This window comes from Schistocerca serialis, chromosome 2, assembly GCF_023864345.2.
Source record: "Schistocerca serialis cubense isolate TAMUIC-IGC-003099 chromosome 2, iqSchSeri2.2, whole genome shotgun sequence".
In the NCBI taxonomy this organism is placed as follows: Eukaryota; Metazoa; Arthropoda; class Insecta; order Orthoptera; family Acrididae; genus Schistocerca; species Schistocerca serialis.
In genome coordinates, this window is record NC_064639.1 from 921,698,062 (window position 1) to 921,716,083 (window position 18,022).

An 18,022-nucleotide genomic window follows, 5' to 3' on the forward strand; every position below is an offset into this window, starting at 1 on the left:
GTAACTACACTAAGTATTTTACAAATATTGTCACTTTGTAAGCACAATCAAGTCCAAATCGGAATGCAGGGTCATCAGTGATGTACAACAGTTAGCACTGTTTGTTACAGATACCAGTATACAGACAGAACAAAACTGCCTCCTGGATGGAGACTGTTGCTGTTTACACAATCATTGAATATTCCAAAATATGTAAACATTACAAACATAAGAAATTTTCAGAACCTTCCAGAAATCATCATCATCATTTGGTTATCTGCCTTGCAGCAGGCTTATATTTAATAGCCGTCTATACTTCTCTTCATGCCTTCCCTCCTTGCGGTCTACCGACATCATCCAGCATCTTGTTTTTTCTTGTGTTCTTCCCTTTCTATCCCAGAATAAAACCTTCAGTTGGTTCTATTAGAAGGCAATCTTGTCTCAAATTATGCTCTTTCCAGTTTAGCTCCCTGTTGTTCAGTATCATCAACATCCTCCGATCTTCTCATCTCTTCTCAGTACCTCCTCACTCCTTAGTTTTTCCGTCCAGGTGATCATGTCCTTTCCGCACTGTATCAACATTTCACAATGTTCAGTTCTCCCCTAATCCTGCTTTCACAATGTACATGTGTCTGTTCCGAACAAGGCCACACCCCATATCAGACGTTTCACTAATCGCTTCCTCAATTTTTCATTCAAACTGCTAGCTAAGATAGTTTCTGCTTTTAAAGTGCCACTTTTGACATCACCATTCTGACATTGATGTCCTGTTCATAATGCCTAATCCAACTTCCCAAATACTTGAACGCTCTTGCTTTTCCTGTGGTTTCTGGCCGTAATATATACATCTCTCTTCTTTTTCTTTAAGTCTGTAACCATGTGCTTCATTTTCCTTTTGTTTATTTTCATACCTTATGCTACACAGGCTCCATTCAGGCCATTTAGCATTTGAATCAGTGCCTCTTCATTTTCTGCAAGAATCACCATGTCATTTCTGAATCTTATGCATCCTGTTTTTCATTCTACTTCGTTTCCCATCCAAACAACTTTTTACTATTTCCTCCAAATGTTAAAATTGGATTGCTGAGAGACAACAATTCTATCTAATCCCTCTCCTGATCTTGCAGTTTTCCAATGTCTCCTGATACAAGTACATATCTGCAATCTGTCTTCTCTTCTTGCACTTTACTCCCTTCCTCCTCAGGATGTCCATCATCTTATCCCACTGCACTCTATAAAAGACCTTTTCTAGATCTATGAAGCCACAAATACGTCTTTACTCTTTTCTGTATATCTTTCACCAGTAGTCCTCATAAGTCCAATGACATATCATGTCCTTTTTCCCCTTCTGAAATCATATTGCTACTCTCAAAATGCTCCTTCCAATGTTGTGTACAGCTTTCTATTCAGAACTCAAACAAACTTTTGCTGCCTGTGATATTAAGCTGATAGTCCTGTGTTCTTCACACTTTTTAGAATTTCTACTCTTTGATATGCAACTATTGTGGATACAAGAAAGTCCTCCAACCTTTCCCTTTGTTGTAGATGTTATTGCAAGAGACTTCAACTGCTTGTCACCTGTTTCCCTTATGAATTGTTTCCTTGATGCTCCAACATCAGGTGATCTGGGATTCATGAAGATTCTAGACAAAACCAAATGCAGGTATCACTGTCCAGGACTCTACCAATCCATTAGACACTATGTGAGTCACTGAAAAAATACCAGCAAAGGAAACACATGTTGCTGTTTGTCTCTGATGCATCCAATACGAATTGTGCCTGCAGTAGCATCATTCCACCAGATTGGAATTAACCTATTGAGAAGGTTCCCAAAATCAACCAAAGGGAATCAGTGGATAGTGATCTGTACCGACTACCTCACTCACTGTTATGTCACCAAAGCGATGCCAACTGCCAAAATTGCAGGTAAGCATCGAATACAGCTGGCCCTCTGGTAACTTTGCCAGTAGCTCTTGTGTATACAGAATAGGATAAACATCTATGTCAGATGGAGTGTTGATAGATGCTTTAAAGTTACTGTAAATTATGTTTCAAAGCATTACACTGATTACAATGTACTGTATTACCAGATGATGTTTAGCTGCCTCTGAAAGCAGTGAGCCAGTACACCAGTATGTTTCAGCAGAAGCCGTCAGGTGGCTTGCGGAGTATGGATGTAGATGTAGATGTAGAAGCTTCTGTAGGCACTTAAAAATCCAAGACTATTTTAGTGAGCAGTGGGATCGTCAGTTTGAGTGAAGTTTTGGGGTTAACTGATGGCGTCAGCCTGATGTTGTACAATGATGTGCATGGGTGGCTTTGTCAGATAGTGATCACATGCCCACAGTTGTTTCAACCAAAACACATAGGGTTGTGCCATGGCCTGTTGTGCTGGGTTTTACCACACAAACTCACAGTGCAGGGTTTGGTAGTTATCTCAGTTTCCAACCACATTATGCTGCAGTTTTGCCTAAACCAATATCGAAGAGGAATTTCCAACCAACTGGCTTACTTGCACCTTTGTATAATGTTCCCACTGAATCTGCAAATTGTGACATTGCCTTATCACCAGTTTATGTCAGTGACAGATTCATATTGTGCAGCTAATGAGTCAATGTCTAGTGCACATTGTCCCACTGGTGCACTTCAAATGACAGCTTTGAGAAGAACCTAGTTTAAACTTGGATCAGACTTTCTAAGAGCACTAGCTTAAACTTCCTGGTCAGGACATAGACGCACAACTACATTCTGAATTAAAGATTTGACATAAAATGTGTTACGCAGTGATCACAGAAAATTACACTGTAGGTCGGCTAACAAAGTTTTATATGACTTTAATACTGCTTAATACAAGCAGCCACTACATGTGTTTGCATCTTGAAATCAATGGAGAACAAACAACAAAAGATTTTTAACAGATAGCTACTAGCTTCTAATTCCCAATCCAGCAGTAAATGTAACTACTAGAAGGCAATAATAAAGCAGAATGAATATGAGTATCAGAAATGCTAGTAACCTTCCAAAGCAGCAGAACCTGTTGAAGATCAGTGTTCCAGGTTCATCAAACACTGATATCATTGGTTCTGAGACTGCAGGCGTAGGTGTTAGTGTTATTGAAGCTGCCAGCAGAACATTTTCCCTTTCTGCTATGCTGTTCAGCAGTCACTGCTATTTCTGTAGTAACTCAAAGAGTATCTGAATTTGCCACTGTTGTTCCTGTTGTTTGCTCTTACTTTGCAGCTACTGCTGCCACAATTTACTAAACTTTGTGTCCTTGATGCACTACTAAGGGGCAAAGGTCTGAGTTCCTCGTTACCAGTTTTGTTTTGTAGCATAACACTAATCAGGCTGGTCATTGTACTGCTGCAGTGCCCAACCTTTTGGCTTGCCTTGGCCACACTGGAAGAAGACAAGTATTTTTAGACCACACATAATGTACTAACACTATTAATATTCAGTTGATCATAACTTCACATTAACAGAATTTTATGGAATTTCTTTTTAACAGTTGTGTGATAGATGCTCACTTCTTGGGCCGCACTGATAGTTGCTTTGGGCCCATGGGTTTGGACACCCCTGCTGTATTGTACCACATTAATGTGAGGAAGCTAATCTATGGTAAGTCATCTATGCTAAATCCCATAGAAAACGGATGTTACCACTACAAGTGATGTTGTTGTTGTTGTGGTCTTCAGTCCTGAGACTGGTTTGATGCAGCTCTCCATGCTACTCTATCCTGTGCAAGCTTTTTCATCTCCCAGTACCTACTGCAACCTACATCCTTCTGAATCTGCTTAGTGTATTCATCTCTTGGTCTCCCTCTACGATTTTTACCCTCCACGCTGCCCTCCAATACTAAATTGGTGATCCCTTGATGCCTCAGAACATGTCCTACCAACCGATCCCTTCTTCTGGTCAAGTTGTGCCACAAACTTCTCTTCTCCCCAATCCTATTAAATACCTCCTCATTAGTTATGTGATGTGATGTGAACCCAAATTAGTAGTGATATTTAAAGCAGAATTGACTTGCATGACAAAACGTAAATGGAGCTCCAAATCAAAGTCCAGGTTCAGAAGAGTGAGGTAACAATTGTATTTCAAAAATCAACATAGAGAATGACAAGATATGAACTGCTGATCAGCCTGATGAGCCAGGTATTTATTTCCTGCAGAGCGCTAATAAAGACCATCACTGCATGACATATTTGCCATGCCCTTGACTTACAGCTGCCATAGACAGAACTCTTTAACAACATAAGAGGCATGTGTTGTAATTCTTATTCCATGTTTGTAGTACTTCGTATTTCTGTTTTCTGTCCAGGTGTTGTATCAATAAAGCAAAGTTATGTACAGCTTATGTGTTATGTATGTCAACTGATCTGTTGATGTTTCCTCCTACAAGAGTTTACTGTACTATTGATGTTGTAACTCTCACAATGAGTGCATAATGCATTAACATCCCATTTATAATCTGTGTAATACTGATAATGTGCATTTTTTTTTAATTACAGTGTGACAATGGATGTAGAGGGAATAACAGAGGAAAGTGTACGGTTGATGTACAGTGTAATTAAACAACAACCAGACTGGACAGGTAGTACAGCTCCAAAATCATTAAGCAAATTTTTATCTGCAGTAAGTATTCATTTCTAGATCAGATCATTTTGAATGCTTGTTGGCTTTGTGTGGCCAATTACTTGGTGCAGTCCTAGGACTAGGATTTTTGTGATCTAAAAATAGCGATAATATGCACAAAAAGTATGCTGTTATGACTAAAAATTTACAAAAATATACACAACAGCATAAAGAATATGACCTAACAATGTCAAAATGAGGTAAAATTTCTGTTGCAAATTAATCAATAAGTCAATTTATGATAAAGAACTAAGTAATTCAGAATGAAATACGTATGAGAAACTAAACTGTGGAATTTAATGTTGTTGTACCATTACTTTTTATTAGCGTTATCAGAACATAGTTAATGTGTGATGTGTTTTTTGTACATCCTCATTTTTACTTCAGTTTATGAACTCCAAATTGCATATACAATGAATACCTTGTGAAAATTTTCAAATAAAAAAGATTTCCTGTTGTCAGCCTACAAGGCCTTGTACTTAGAAAAACTTGTTTCTACTTCAGCTGACACAAGAAGAGCGTATTTAAATTGGACGGTATCATTTGAATCTACATCTAAATGATTAAGAGAGGACTTTTCACCTAACAAAATCATTAAAATAGGACACTGTGTGTACTTATCATTTTTTTCTAAAATTTTTTCCATTTTATTTGTCACTTCTCTACCCACTTTATTACAAAAAGCTTATAATTTATTCAGTTTTTTTCACTTGTTCTATCTGCTCCTCTATTTGCATTTCTGATTTCCCCATAATAGTTATGCCTGTGGAAATAAATCCAAATTTTGATTTTATGTGTGAAAGTTTGCCTGAAATTTCACTATTGGACATTAATTCTTTGTCTAATCTGACTGAAGTGGCTTCACTGCTTTTGAATGAATCAATTATGATTTTCAGAACACTGAAGTTCCAGCAGTAATAGTTGCAGGTATCAATCCAGGACCCTGTCTTGTTAAATATTAGATGGTGATAAGGAAATGTCTGCAGCTATCAACTTAAATTGTGCACATGAAGGGATTTTAAAAAAAAAATACTTATTTGGCACAACCAATGAATTTGTCAACATTGAATTTACTGATAATCTCTTCTGTAGCTCTGTGTAAGGTGTAAATTAAACAAGCCGCACACACTATTTTACTGTATAATGCTTTTAGTTAATTGGCAGAACTCGCCATAGAAGGCGCAGCATCCATTACAAAGAGTAGTAAATTGTCATCCTTAATGCCTTCGGGCTGCATGGCATGCGGAGATTTTGATCAGTTTACTAATGGTGCAAATAATTTGCTTTTTCCTAATGTTCACAGTTAATAAAAAAAAATTTGTGTGGGCGATCTTCTTCCAGTGACTCCACAATGACATGTGAAATATATGTCCTCATAGAGTCTGTGGTTTGATCAATTGCTACTCTTTTTCATTTGCAACCTATTGTCCAATATGTTAGCTTCTGCTGTCAGAGTACTTCCTTAATGTGGATGGATTAGGAAGAGATTTGCCCGTACAAAGCTCTTCACAGAAAAGTGAATAAGATTGGCAGGATTCCCATAGGAGATTCTGCTGTAGTGTTTTCCCTATTTTCAATCTGTTCTACTCAGCATTTGTGTTTTTCTGTTGCCACAGGCTGCTGAACATTACATGACTTCTCCTCAGATACTCTCACATCACACAGTTTTCAAGTATCTCACCATCAGCCAAAATACTTTCTCACTATATTGGAACATGCATTGCTGTAATTTTACTTGAATGTGTTGTTTCACTTCATGCATTTTTCCTGCACTGTACTGCTCACACTTCAAACACAGTGAGACACTTGTCTGCAGTCCTGGTTTGAGAATGGCTTAAGCATCTACCTAGTCATAGAGTAACAGTAGGCTAAAAAAACTTAGAGTTATGTAAACATTGGGGCCATGTTGTGAATTCAACTGAAATAGTAGAGGAAGGTAGAGGAAACTTCCTGGCAGATCAAAACCAAGTGCTATACCAAGACATGAATTCAGGACCTTTGCCTTTCATGGGCAAGTGCTCTACTGACTGAGCTACACAAGCACAACTCACAACCCATCCTCACAGATTTGCTTCTGCCAGTACCTCATTTTCAGCCTTCCAAATTCCACCAAAGATCTCCTGTGAAACGGGAGGGTGGATATTGGCCATTTTCAAGAAAGCAAAAATTATTTATACAATTCGGAGAAATGTAACACAGAAGAAACAAATTGCATAAGAAAAGTTTTTTACTTCTTGAAAGAGTGAAATTATAATGAATATGACAATTCACTTAATCAAATATGCTCTGCCAGAGAGAAATGGCCACATATGTATAGATATGACATAACAAATTACACTAGTTCATTTAGTCACCATATAAAAGCATAGAAAGTTGCAAGCTTTCAGAGGCTGTGGCTTCCTCTTCAGGCAGAAGGGTTGAATGAGAAGGAAGTGTGGTGAAGCAAAAGGACCGGTGAGGCTTAGGAAATGGGGAAAGTTTGGAAAAGTTGCAGAGAACTCCAGGTCAGGGGACACATACTGGATGGGATGAGAAGGAAAGACTGATTGTGGAACTGCACCAGATGAGATTTGAAAACCAGATTACTGACATAGCATTTTGCACAAGTTAATAAAAACTAAGGCCATTGTGTGTTGTAGGGGTGGGGGAAGGGAGGAGGATTAACAATTCAGAAAATAAATGATGTAAAAAACTAGAAGGGAGTGAAGAAAGGAACACCAAGACTGAGGAAATTAATGTAAGTTAAGGCCAGGTCGATGGTAACAAACAAGGACATGTTATAATGCCAGTTCCTGCGTGCAGAGTTATGAGAAACCGATGTCTGGGGAACAGATGTCAGGGGGAAGAATCCAAATGTCACATGTGGTTAAAAAACCACAGAAGGCATGACTGTCACATTGCAGAGTATGCTCTGCAACAGGGTATTGTGTCTTGCCAGTATGCACCTTCTGAACATGCCTGTTCACCGTAACTAATAAATTGGTGGTAGTCATACCAATGTAAAAGGCAGAACATTGTTCACATAACTGTAGGTACACTGCCTGTGTTGTTTCACATGTTACCCTCCCTTTTATGGTATGTGTTTTGCCAGTTAACAGGGACGATATGGATTGTGGTGGGAGAGTGCTTAGGGCAAGTCTTCCACCGGTTATGCTCACAGGGGTAGGAGCCATGGAGTGGGGAAATGGACACAGAAGGATCATAACATCTGACAAGGATATTGCAGAGATTGGGAAGGCAATGAAAAGCTATTGTAGGTGTGGTGGGTAAGACATCGGACAGAATGGATCTCATTTCAGGGGCTTGTCAAAGTAGCTGATTAATACATCCTAGACCAGGATAATACTGACTGAGAAGAGGTGTACTCCAAAGTAGTAGTTTTTTGGAAGGCATCAGCAGTACCAGGAATGGAAGTGATAGCCCAGGAAATCTGCTTTGAACTATGCTGGTGGGGTAATTACATCTAATGAAGGCTGAGATGAGAATGCTGATGTATTGCTATAAAGAGTCTACATCAGAACAAATACATTTGTCTCAAATGCTGAGGTTGTATGGAATGGAACATTTGACATGGGAAAGATGGTAACTGTAAAATGTAAGAACTGTCGTGTGTTAGTTGATTTAATGTAAACAGAATTGTGTTGGTGACCCTCAGTGAAGATGGGATTAACATCAAGGAAAGTGGCATCGGATTCGGAATAGGACCATGTGAAATTTAATTTGGAGAATATATTTAGAGATTCCAAGAATTTTAACAGGTCAGTCTGACCATGAGTCTTCGTGGCAAAGATGTCATCTATGTATCTACATCTTCATCTGCATGATTATTCTACAATTCACAATTAAGTGCCTGACAGAGATTTCATTGAACCACCTTAGCTACTTCTCTACTGTTCCACTCTCAAACAGCATGTGGAAAAAGCAAACACTTAAATCTGATTTCCCTTATTTTATTACAAAATATATAATATGGCAATAGATGGGCCCCAACAAAATATTTTCACACTGTGAGGAGAAAGTTCATGATTGAAATTTCATGAGTAGGTACTGCCATAACAAAAACCGCCTTTGTTTTAGTGACTGCCACCCCAAATCATGTATCATATCCATGGCTTTCTTTCCCCTATTACGCGATAATACAAAATGAGCTGCCTCTCTGTGAACTTTTTCAGTGTCCTCTGACAAACCTATCTGATGCGAATGCCTCACCGTACAGCAATACTCTAAACCAGGGGCTGCAGGCTGTGGATCCCGGGAACGCCTCCTCCAAGCGACCCATGAATACGTTAGCATAGGAATGAGGAATCCTGGTTCCCAAGGCCATGTCCCTAATCTGTTTGTATGTATGTCCCTCAAAGGCAAAGTATTTATTGGTAGGTATAAAGTTGATCAAAGTGAGCAAGAAGGATGTCATAGGTTTGGAACCAAATGGCCACTGATTGAGGAAATGTTCAGCAGTAGACCAACCATGTACATGGGGGATGTTGGTGTAGAGGGAGGTGGCATCAGTGATGACAAGCAAGGTGTGTGGTGGAAGTGGAATGGACCCAAATTTCAGACAATGTGGATCGTGGTAGATATTGTAATGTTATGAGTATGTAGATGGGTTTTCATCCATCTAGTACTTGTATTGGAAAGAGCTGAATTTGCTTGCTTGGGGTAGGTGCAAGTTGGCTTGACGAGGATGTCATGTACCACCTCAGGTGTGTTCAGGTGCAGAGATGAGCAGCGTCACTGGAAGTGGGTAAATCCCAATGCTGGGAGTTTGGATGGCTGTTGCTTGGATTGCCTTGAGAACAAGACAATGCTCCAAGAAATGGCGGAATGTCAGACAGTCTTAAAGGTGGCTACGTTACAGCTCTTTAAGATTTGACAGTAATTTACACCAAATATTAATGCAAATCTGAATACATTTGTGATCTCAAAAAAATGAGGTGCTTCCAACGACACAACAATATCTTTAAAACTACAGAAGTTAATATCTCACAGCGAATGAACATTTTCACAGTGACCCTCTGAATTAACAACTTTTAATCGCTTAATGTGATTTCAACAGTCATTACTTCTGATGATAGCATTGCATGAAGTTATCGTGTCTGAAAGCTACATATCTGTATCTATTTTATTTCTTCATTTTTGAAGTCTTTTATGTCTTTTACATTATGCGAATGTTTTTCAGAACATTGTTTCTGCCACAATTACACAGTAAATGAACACAGCATCAATACCTCATATTGTCACACTAGTGTAGTTATTTAATGAACAGTTCACTATTTTGCTAATAACTTTATTTAGGTGTTGATTGCAATTGCTGTTATAAGTGGTCAGTTGCATGTTTGGCGGACACCACAATTGAAAAGAGAACTAAAAGACACTTCTGTCTCCCTCTGTAGATTGGGATGTTAGAATGGACCCGAGGTGTTCTTGCTTGTTATAAAAGGTGACTAAAAGGAGTCTACTACTTTTTGACTTAGTATACTACAGTCCCCTTTTAGGATTGAACCTCTACACTTTTGAAATTTTTCCTGTGCGGGCCACATGGGGAAGGACACCTTACGTGGTGCATCACATATCCATTGTCCATTGAGACCTATCTACCTATTACTGTTATGGCTCTGCAACTTCACTTGTATTCCAGCTCTTTGAGCGAGGACACCTTATGGTGTGCATCATATTTTCCCATTGTCCACTGTCCTCTTCTGCACCCTTCATAATAATGGATCTTTTTGCACCCAATATTCAACACAGTAGCCAGTCGTCATCGAGGGATCGTCGTGTACCCACCTGGTTGTAGCCCCCTGACAAGATAGGGATCACACTGCTGATGCCTGAGCTGCAAACTCCCCATATATGCCAAGGAGTAGAGGCTTGTCTTCTTTGGGCATCAAGACTCTCAACAATGGCCATCGCACCATGTGATTTATGCTGTGGTTGAGTGGTGCCTGTGACGAGAACCCCTGATCGGAATGGGTGGCATCAGGGCAGATGACCCATAGTGATGTGGATCAAGTCATCTTCTGCTTGTGACCAAATGTCCCGAGCAGTCTCCAAGAAAGGCAAGGTAGATTTTAATGCTGAGACGTACGACTCCAAAAGCGTTTTCCTCCCTCACTACACCATGGGAGGAACATAAGGCTATGGACGAAAGAGAGCCGTATTCGCCTCAATACTTAGTTTGCTGCAGAAGTGATGGGGACTCCTTTCTGGCTCCAAAGCCTCTATTTTTTGTTGAAACCCAGAGGAGAAGTTTGGGTTAGTGGCTGGGCTGTCCAAAATGCGAAATGGGTCAATCCTAATTGAGACAGCATCCCCAGTCCAGTCATGGATGTTGCATGCGTGTGACAAGCTGGGTGGTATTCCTGTTTGTCACCCCCATAAAAGTCTAAACATAATCCAGGGGATTATTTTCCATAGACACCTATTGCAGTCCAGTGATGAGCTACACACCAATTTAGAATGGCGAGGTATTCACTTCGTCCAGTGCATCTATAGGGGACCTAAAGATAATTGGGTTGCTACCACTGCCTTCATCTTGGCCTTTGAGTGTGATTCATTGCCTGGAAAGGTCAAGGTGATTATATTTTGATGTGCCCTAAGTGTTTGAAATTCAGGCATGCATCTTCTGGGTGCAATTCTAGCGCTACATGTAGAGACTGCCAATGTCCCCTGCATCCAAAAACTCCATGAGCCCCCACTCCCACCTGTGTCAACTGTGGAGAGTGCCACTCCCCCTGCTCGCCAGACTGCGTGGTGCTCCAAAAGGAGAGGTAAATTATGGAGTACAAGATCCTGAACAGGCTGATATACCAAGAGGTTAAACAGAAATACAAAAGGCTGAAACCCATTTGGATGCTGTCATCCTACACAGCAGCTACAATGGCATTGCCCTCACTACAGTGGTAGTTCCCTCAGCTAAGCCTCCTACAGTGGGCTCTCAGGGCCACCTCACTACATTCCCCCCCCCCACCCCCTGGTGGTGTGGAGCAGCTCTTCGTCCGTTGCCTCCAAAACACCTACCTTGGGGACCCCCCCCCCCCCCCCCCCCAAATGGGGGACATCAGTCCCCACCTCCCAGATGGAGACGCAGCAGCCTCCTCCAGCTCCTCTTGCACAGAATGGGTCTCTTAGGACTCTATCTTCAAAGGTCTCAGAGCTCCACATGCAAATGTGGACACCAGCCAGTGGCTGAAGGAGTCACAAGCTGCTAATCGAAGGGCTTCATGGTCTTTATCTGTACCTAAAGCTACCTCAGAGAAGCCCTCCCAGCAAGCCCCTACAGGCAGCGAGAGGGCAAACGGTCCAAGAAGAAGACTGTTATGAATCGTGTGACATTGGTGGTCCCCCAGTCACCATTCCCTACTAGTTCCAGACCTGAGGACGAGGTGGAGATTTTAGTGTCCCCCAAGGACCTAGATCTTACCGACACCTCAAAGACAATGGAAATGGATACCAGTACTCAGCTGGTGGCAGAAGGTCACGATGTGACATAAATAGCCTCCTTGGTCCCTTCATGCCTTCCCAGACTACAGAAAGCATCATCTTCCAGTGGAACTGCGGCAGTTTTTTCAACCACCCTGCTGAGCTATGACAACTCTTAAGCCTTACACCTGCTTCCTGCTTGGCCCCCCAGGAAACCTGGTTTCCAGCAATGCAGATGCCCGCCGTCCATGGCTATCAGGGCTGTTACTAAAGTATGTACAAAGATCAAAAAAAGTTTTGCATTACCTTGGTTCCGAGAGCTCTGGAACCTGTACAGATAATTGGAATAGAGATCAACATAAACATCATTTCCACCCTTTTTATTACTCATGAAAACCATACATTGCATGTTGTACCACCATACAGCGAGACTTTCAGAGGTGCTGGTCCAGATTGCTGTACACACTGGTACCTCTTATACCCAGTAGCATGTCCTCTTGCATTGATGTACCCCTGTATTCGTCGTGGCATACTATCCACAAGTTCATCAAGGCATTGTTGGTCCAGAGTGTCCCATTCCTCAACTGTGATTCGGCGTAGTTCCCTCAGAGTGGTTGGTGGATCATGTTGTCCATAAACAGCCCTTTTCAATCTATCCCAGGCATGTTCAGTAGGGTTCGTGTCTGGAGAACATGCTGGCTACTCTAGTCGAGCGATGTCATATCCTGAAGAAAGTCATTCACAAGATGTGCACGATGGGGGGTGCGAATTGTCGTTCATGCAGACGAATGCCTCGCCAATATGCTGCCGATACGGTTGCACTATCGGCCGGAGGATGGCATTCACGTATCATACAGCCATTGTGGTGCCTTCCATGACCACCAGCGGTGTACGATGGCCCTACATAATGCCACCCCAAAACGTCAAGGAACCTCCACCTTGTTGCACTTACTGTACAGTGTGCCTAAGGCGTTCAGCCTGACCAGGTTGCCTCCAAACACATCTCTGACGATTGGTTGAAGGCATATGTGACACTCATCGGTGAAGAGAATGTGATGCCAATCCTGAGCAGTCCATTCGTTATGGCCCATCTGTAGCGTGCTGCATGGTGTCATGTTTGCAAAGATGGACCTCATCATAGATTTCGGGAGTGAAGTTGCGTGTGATGCAGCCTATTATGCTCAGTTTGACTCATAACATGACGTCCTTTAGCTGCACTGAAAGCATTATTCAACATGGTGGCACTGCTGTCAGGGTTCCTCTGAGCCATAATCCGTAGGTAGCGGTCATCCACTGCAGTAGTAGCCCTTGGAAGGCATGAGCGAGACATTTCATTGACAGGTACTGTCTCTCTGTATCTCCTCCATGTCTGAACACCACCACCTTGGTTCTCTGAGACACCTGGACACTTCCCTTGTTGAGAGCCCTTCCTGGCACAAAGTAAAAATGAGGACATGATCGAACTGCGGTATTGACAGTCTGGGCATGGTTGGACTACAGACAACATGAGCCGTGTACCTCCTTCCCGGTGGAATGACTGGAACTGATTGGCTGTCAGACCCTCTCCATCTAACAGGCACTGCTCATGCATGGTTGTTTACGACTTTGGGCAGGTTTAGTGACATCTCTGAACACTCAAAGGACAGTGTCTGTGATACCATATCCACAGTCAACGTCCGTCTTCAGGAGTTTTGGGAACCAGTATGATGCAAAACTTTTTTTTATGTGTGTATATATGTCGTTACCTCTATATATAGCACACTTGTGCCCCTTCAAACCCCTTGAGAAGCTGTGGCTATCAGGGTGAAGACAACACAGGAACTTGTCATCTGCAATATCTACCTTCCTCCAGATGGCGACATGCTATGACATGTTTTGGCTGCACTAATTTCTCATCTCCCCCCACCTTTTTTGCTTTTGGGTGATTTCAGTGGCTATAACCCTTTGTGTGGTGGTGGAACCAAGATTGCTGGCCATGGTAAAGATGTCAAGAGTCTACTAACTCAATGTAACATTTGCCTCCTAAATACAGGTGCCCCCACACATTTCAGTGTGGCACATACTTGGTCATTGATCTCTCGTTTTGAGTTCTAGCCTTGTGCTGTCTGTCCACTGGAGAGCTCACAACAGCTGCTGTGGTAGTGACCACTTTCCACTCTTCCTGTCTGTCCCCCGGCATTACGCTTCATGTCAGTTGGCCAGATGGGCTCTTACCAATGCTGACTGGGACACTTTCACATCTGTCACCACTGTTGGATACCTGTTGCATGGCACCAGCAATGAGGTGATCTGGAACATTACTAATACCACTGTTTCTGTAGCTGAATTGGCAACCTCATGTTCCTCAGGTTGCCCCCAGCAGAAGACGGCGCCTTGGTGGTCACTGGAAATCAGAGCGGCCATTAGAAACCATAGGCAGACCCTCCAATGTCATAAGTGGCACCCAGCCCTGGAGTGCCTCATTGCCTTCAAATGGCACCATGCCCGTGTCCATCAAGTAATCAGACGACGGAAGCAGGAGTGTTGGGAGCGACTTGTCTCCAGCATTGGAACACGAACCTCTCCTTCCCAGGTCTGGAGTAAACTCAGACACCTTTACAGATATCAGAGACTGGTTTGATGCAGCTATCCATGCTACTCTATCCTGTGCAAGCCTCTTCATCTCTGAATAACTACTGCAACCTACATCCTTCTGAATCTGCCTAGTGTATTCATCTCTTGGTCTCCCCCTATGATTTTTACCCTCCACACTTCCCTCCAATACTAAATTGGTGATCCCTTGATGTGTCATAATGTTTCCTACCAACCAATCCCTTCTTCCAGTCAAGTTGTCACGCAAATTCCTCTTCTCCCCAATTCTGTTCTGTACCTCCTCATTAGTTACATGATCTATCCATCAAATCTTCAGCATTCTTTTGTAGCACCACATTTCAAAAGCTTCTATTCTCTTCTTGCCTAAACTAGTTATTATTCATATTTCACTTCCAACATGGCTACACTCAATACAGATACTTTGAAGAAAGACTTCCTGACACTTAAATCTATACTCATGTTAACAAATTGCTCTTCTTCAGAAATGCTTTCCTTGCCATAGCCAGTTTACATTTTATATCGTCCCTACTCTGACTGTCATCAGTTATTTTGCTTCCCATACAGCAAAACTCATTTACTACTTTAAGTATCTCATTTCCTAATCTATTTTCCTCAGCATCACCTACCAAATTTTTCTTTTGTTTCCTTTACCGCTTGCTCAGTACACAGATTGAATAACATCGGAGATAGGCTACAACCCTGTCTCACTCCCTTCTCAATCAGTGCTACCCCTTCATGCCTCTCAACTCTTTTAACTGCCATCTCGTTTCTGTACATAAATAGCCTTTTGCTCCCTGTATTTTATCCTGACACTTTCAGAATTTGAAAGAGAGTATTCCAGTCAACATTGTCAAAAGCTTTCTCTAAGTCTACAAATGCTAAAAATGTACGTTTGCCTGTCCTTAATCTATCTTCTAAGATAAGTCATAAGGTCAGTATTGCCTCACATGTTCCAACATTTCTACAGAATCCAAACTGATCTTTCCCGAGGTCGGCTTCTACCAGTTTTTCCATTCGTCTGTAAGGAATTCGTGTTAGTATTTTGCAGCCATGACATATTAAACTGATAGTTCAGTAATTTTCACATCTGTCAACACCTCTTTCTTTGGGATTGGAATTATTATTTCTTCTTGAAGTCTGAGGGTATTTTGCCTGTCTTGTACATCATTCTCACCAGATGGACAAGTTTTGTCATGACTGGCTCTCCCAAGGCTATCAGTGGTTTTAAAGGAATGTTGTCTACTCCCGAGGCCTCGTTTCAACTTAGGTCTTTTAATGCTCTGTCAAATTCTTCACACAGCATTGTATCTCCCACATCATCTTTATCTATGTCGTCCTTCATTTCTATAATTTTGCTCTCAAGTACATCACCCTTGTGTAGACCCTCTTTATACTCCTTCCACCTGTCCGCTTTGCCTTCTTTGCTTAGGACTGGTTTTCCATCTGAGCTCTTGATATTCATCAAGTGGTTCTCTTTTCTCCAAAAGTCTCTCTAATTTTCCTGTAGGCAGTATCTATCTTACACCTAGTGGTACATGCGTCTACATCCTTGTATTTGTCCTCTAGCCATTTCTGCTTAGTCATTTTGCTCTTCCTGTCGATCTCATTTTTGAGACGTTTGTATTCCTTTTTGCTGCTTCATTTACTGCACTTTTATATATTTTTCCTTTCATCAATGAAATTCAGTATCTCTTCTGTTACCCATGGATTTCTACTAGCCCTCACCTTTTTACCTACTTGATCCTCTGTGGCCTCACTATTTCATCTCCCAATGCTACCCATTCTTCTTCTATTGTATCTCTTTTCTCTGTTTTTGTCAATCATTCCCTTATGGTCTCCCTGAAAGACTGTACAACCTCTGGTTCTTTCAGTTTATTCATGTAACATCTCCTTAAATTCCTACTCTTTTACAGTTTCTTCAGGTTTAGTCTATAGTTCATAATCAATAAATTGTGATCAGAGTCTACATGTACTCCTGCAAATGTCTTACTGTTTGAAACCTGGTTCCTAAATCTCTATCTTACCATTATATAATCTATTTGAAGCCTTCCAGTGTCTCCAGGCCTCTTCCACATATACAACCTTCTCTCATGATTGTTAAACCAAGTGTTAGCTATGATTAAGTTATGCTCTATGCAAAATTGTACCAGGTGGCTTCCTCTTTCCTTCCTAATCCCCAGTCCATATTCACCTGCTACTTTTCCTTCTCTTCCTTTTCCTACTATTGAATTTCAGTCCCCCGTGACTATTAAATTTTTGTCTCCCTTAACTATCTGAATAATTTCTTTTATTGCATCATACATTTCTTCATCGGAGGAAGGCAATGCAAACCACCTCCACTAGGACCTTGCCTAGTAAGGCGGCGTGGGTCTCCTACATCGCTCCCATACGCTCTGTAAAGAAGTATGGGACTCATCATCATCATTATCATCATCATCATCATCATCATCATCATCACATTTCTTCAATCTCTTCATCATCTGCGGAGCCAGCTGGCATATAAACTTGTACAACTGTGCTAGGTGTGGGCTTCATGTCTATCTTGGCTACAATAATGCATTCACTGTGCTGTTCATAGTAGCTTATCTGTGTTCCTATTATTTTAAACCTACTCCTGCATTACCCTTATTTGATTTTATGTTTATAACCCTGTATTCATCTGACCAGAAGTCTTGTTCCTCCTGCCACCGAACTTCACTAATTCCCACTATGTCTAACTTTAACCTATCCATTTCCCTTTTTAAATTTTCTAACGTACCAGCCCGATTAAGGGGTTTGACATTCCATGCACCAACCTGTACAGTGCCAGTTTTGTTCCTGCTGATAATGACGTCCTCATGAGTAGTTCCTGCCCGGAGATCCAAATGGGGGACTATTTTGCCTCCGGAATATTTTAACCAAGAGAATGCCTTCATGATTTAAGCATACAGTAAAGCTGCATGTACTCAGAATAAATTACAGCTGTAGTTTCCCCTTGCTTTCAGCCATTCGCAGTACCAGCATAGCAAGGCCGTTTTGGTTTATGTTGCAAGGCCAGATCAGTCAATCATCCAGACTGTCCCCCCTGCAATTACTGAAAAGGTTGGCGCCCCTCTTCAGGAACCATATGTTTGTCTTGTCTCTCAACAGATACCCCTCTGTTTTGGTTGCACCTGTGGTAGAGCTATCTATATCACTGAAGCACGCAAGCCTTCCCACCAACAGCAAGGTCCATGCTCCATGGTCCATGCAGGAGTATATCTGGGATTGCCTCATGTGGAGCTGTATATACTGACCCAAACATAATCGCAGATCATTTGGCTGAGCATTGTGCTCTAAACTCTGCATCTGTGACTTACCACCCCATCTTTCGTCTCCTAGAACAATTGGTCGAATGACAATGCCTATCATTTGCTAC

At 41.6% G+C, this 18,022-nt stretch overlaps 1 protein-coding gene across 6 annotated transcripts in view; it reads left to right on the top strand.

Annotated features, from left to right (window-relative positions):
- The window catches only part of LOC126458295 (Fanconi anemia group A protein-like), a 240,518-nt gene that overhangs the window by 83,887 nt on the left and 138,609 nt on the right, over positions 1-18,022 (top strand). For 5 of the 6 annotated variants that reach the window (XM_050095235.1, XM_050095240.1, XM_050095238.1 and 2 more), the window contains exon 11: positions 4,491-4,614. In XM_050095235.1, coding sequence (XP_049951192.1) covers positions 4,491-4,614 — 124 coding nt within the window. The remainder of the gene's footprint in view (positions 1-4,490; positions 4,615-18,022) is intronic. The other variant, XM_050095239.1, reaches the window with a different exon arrangement.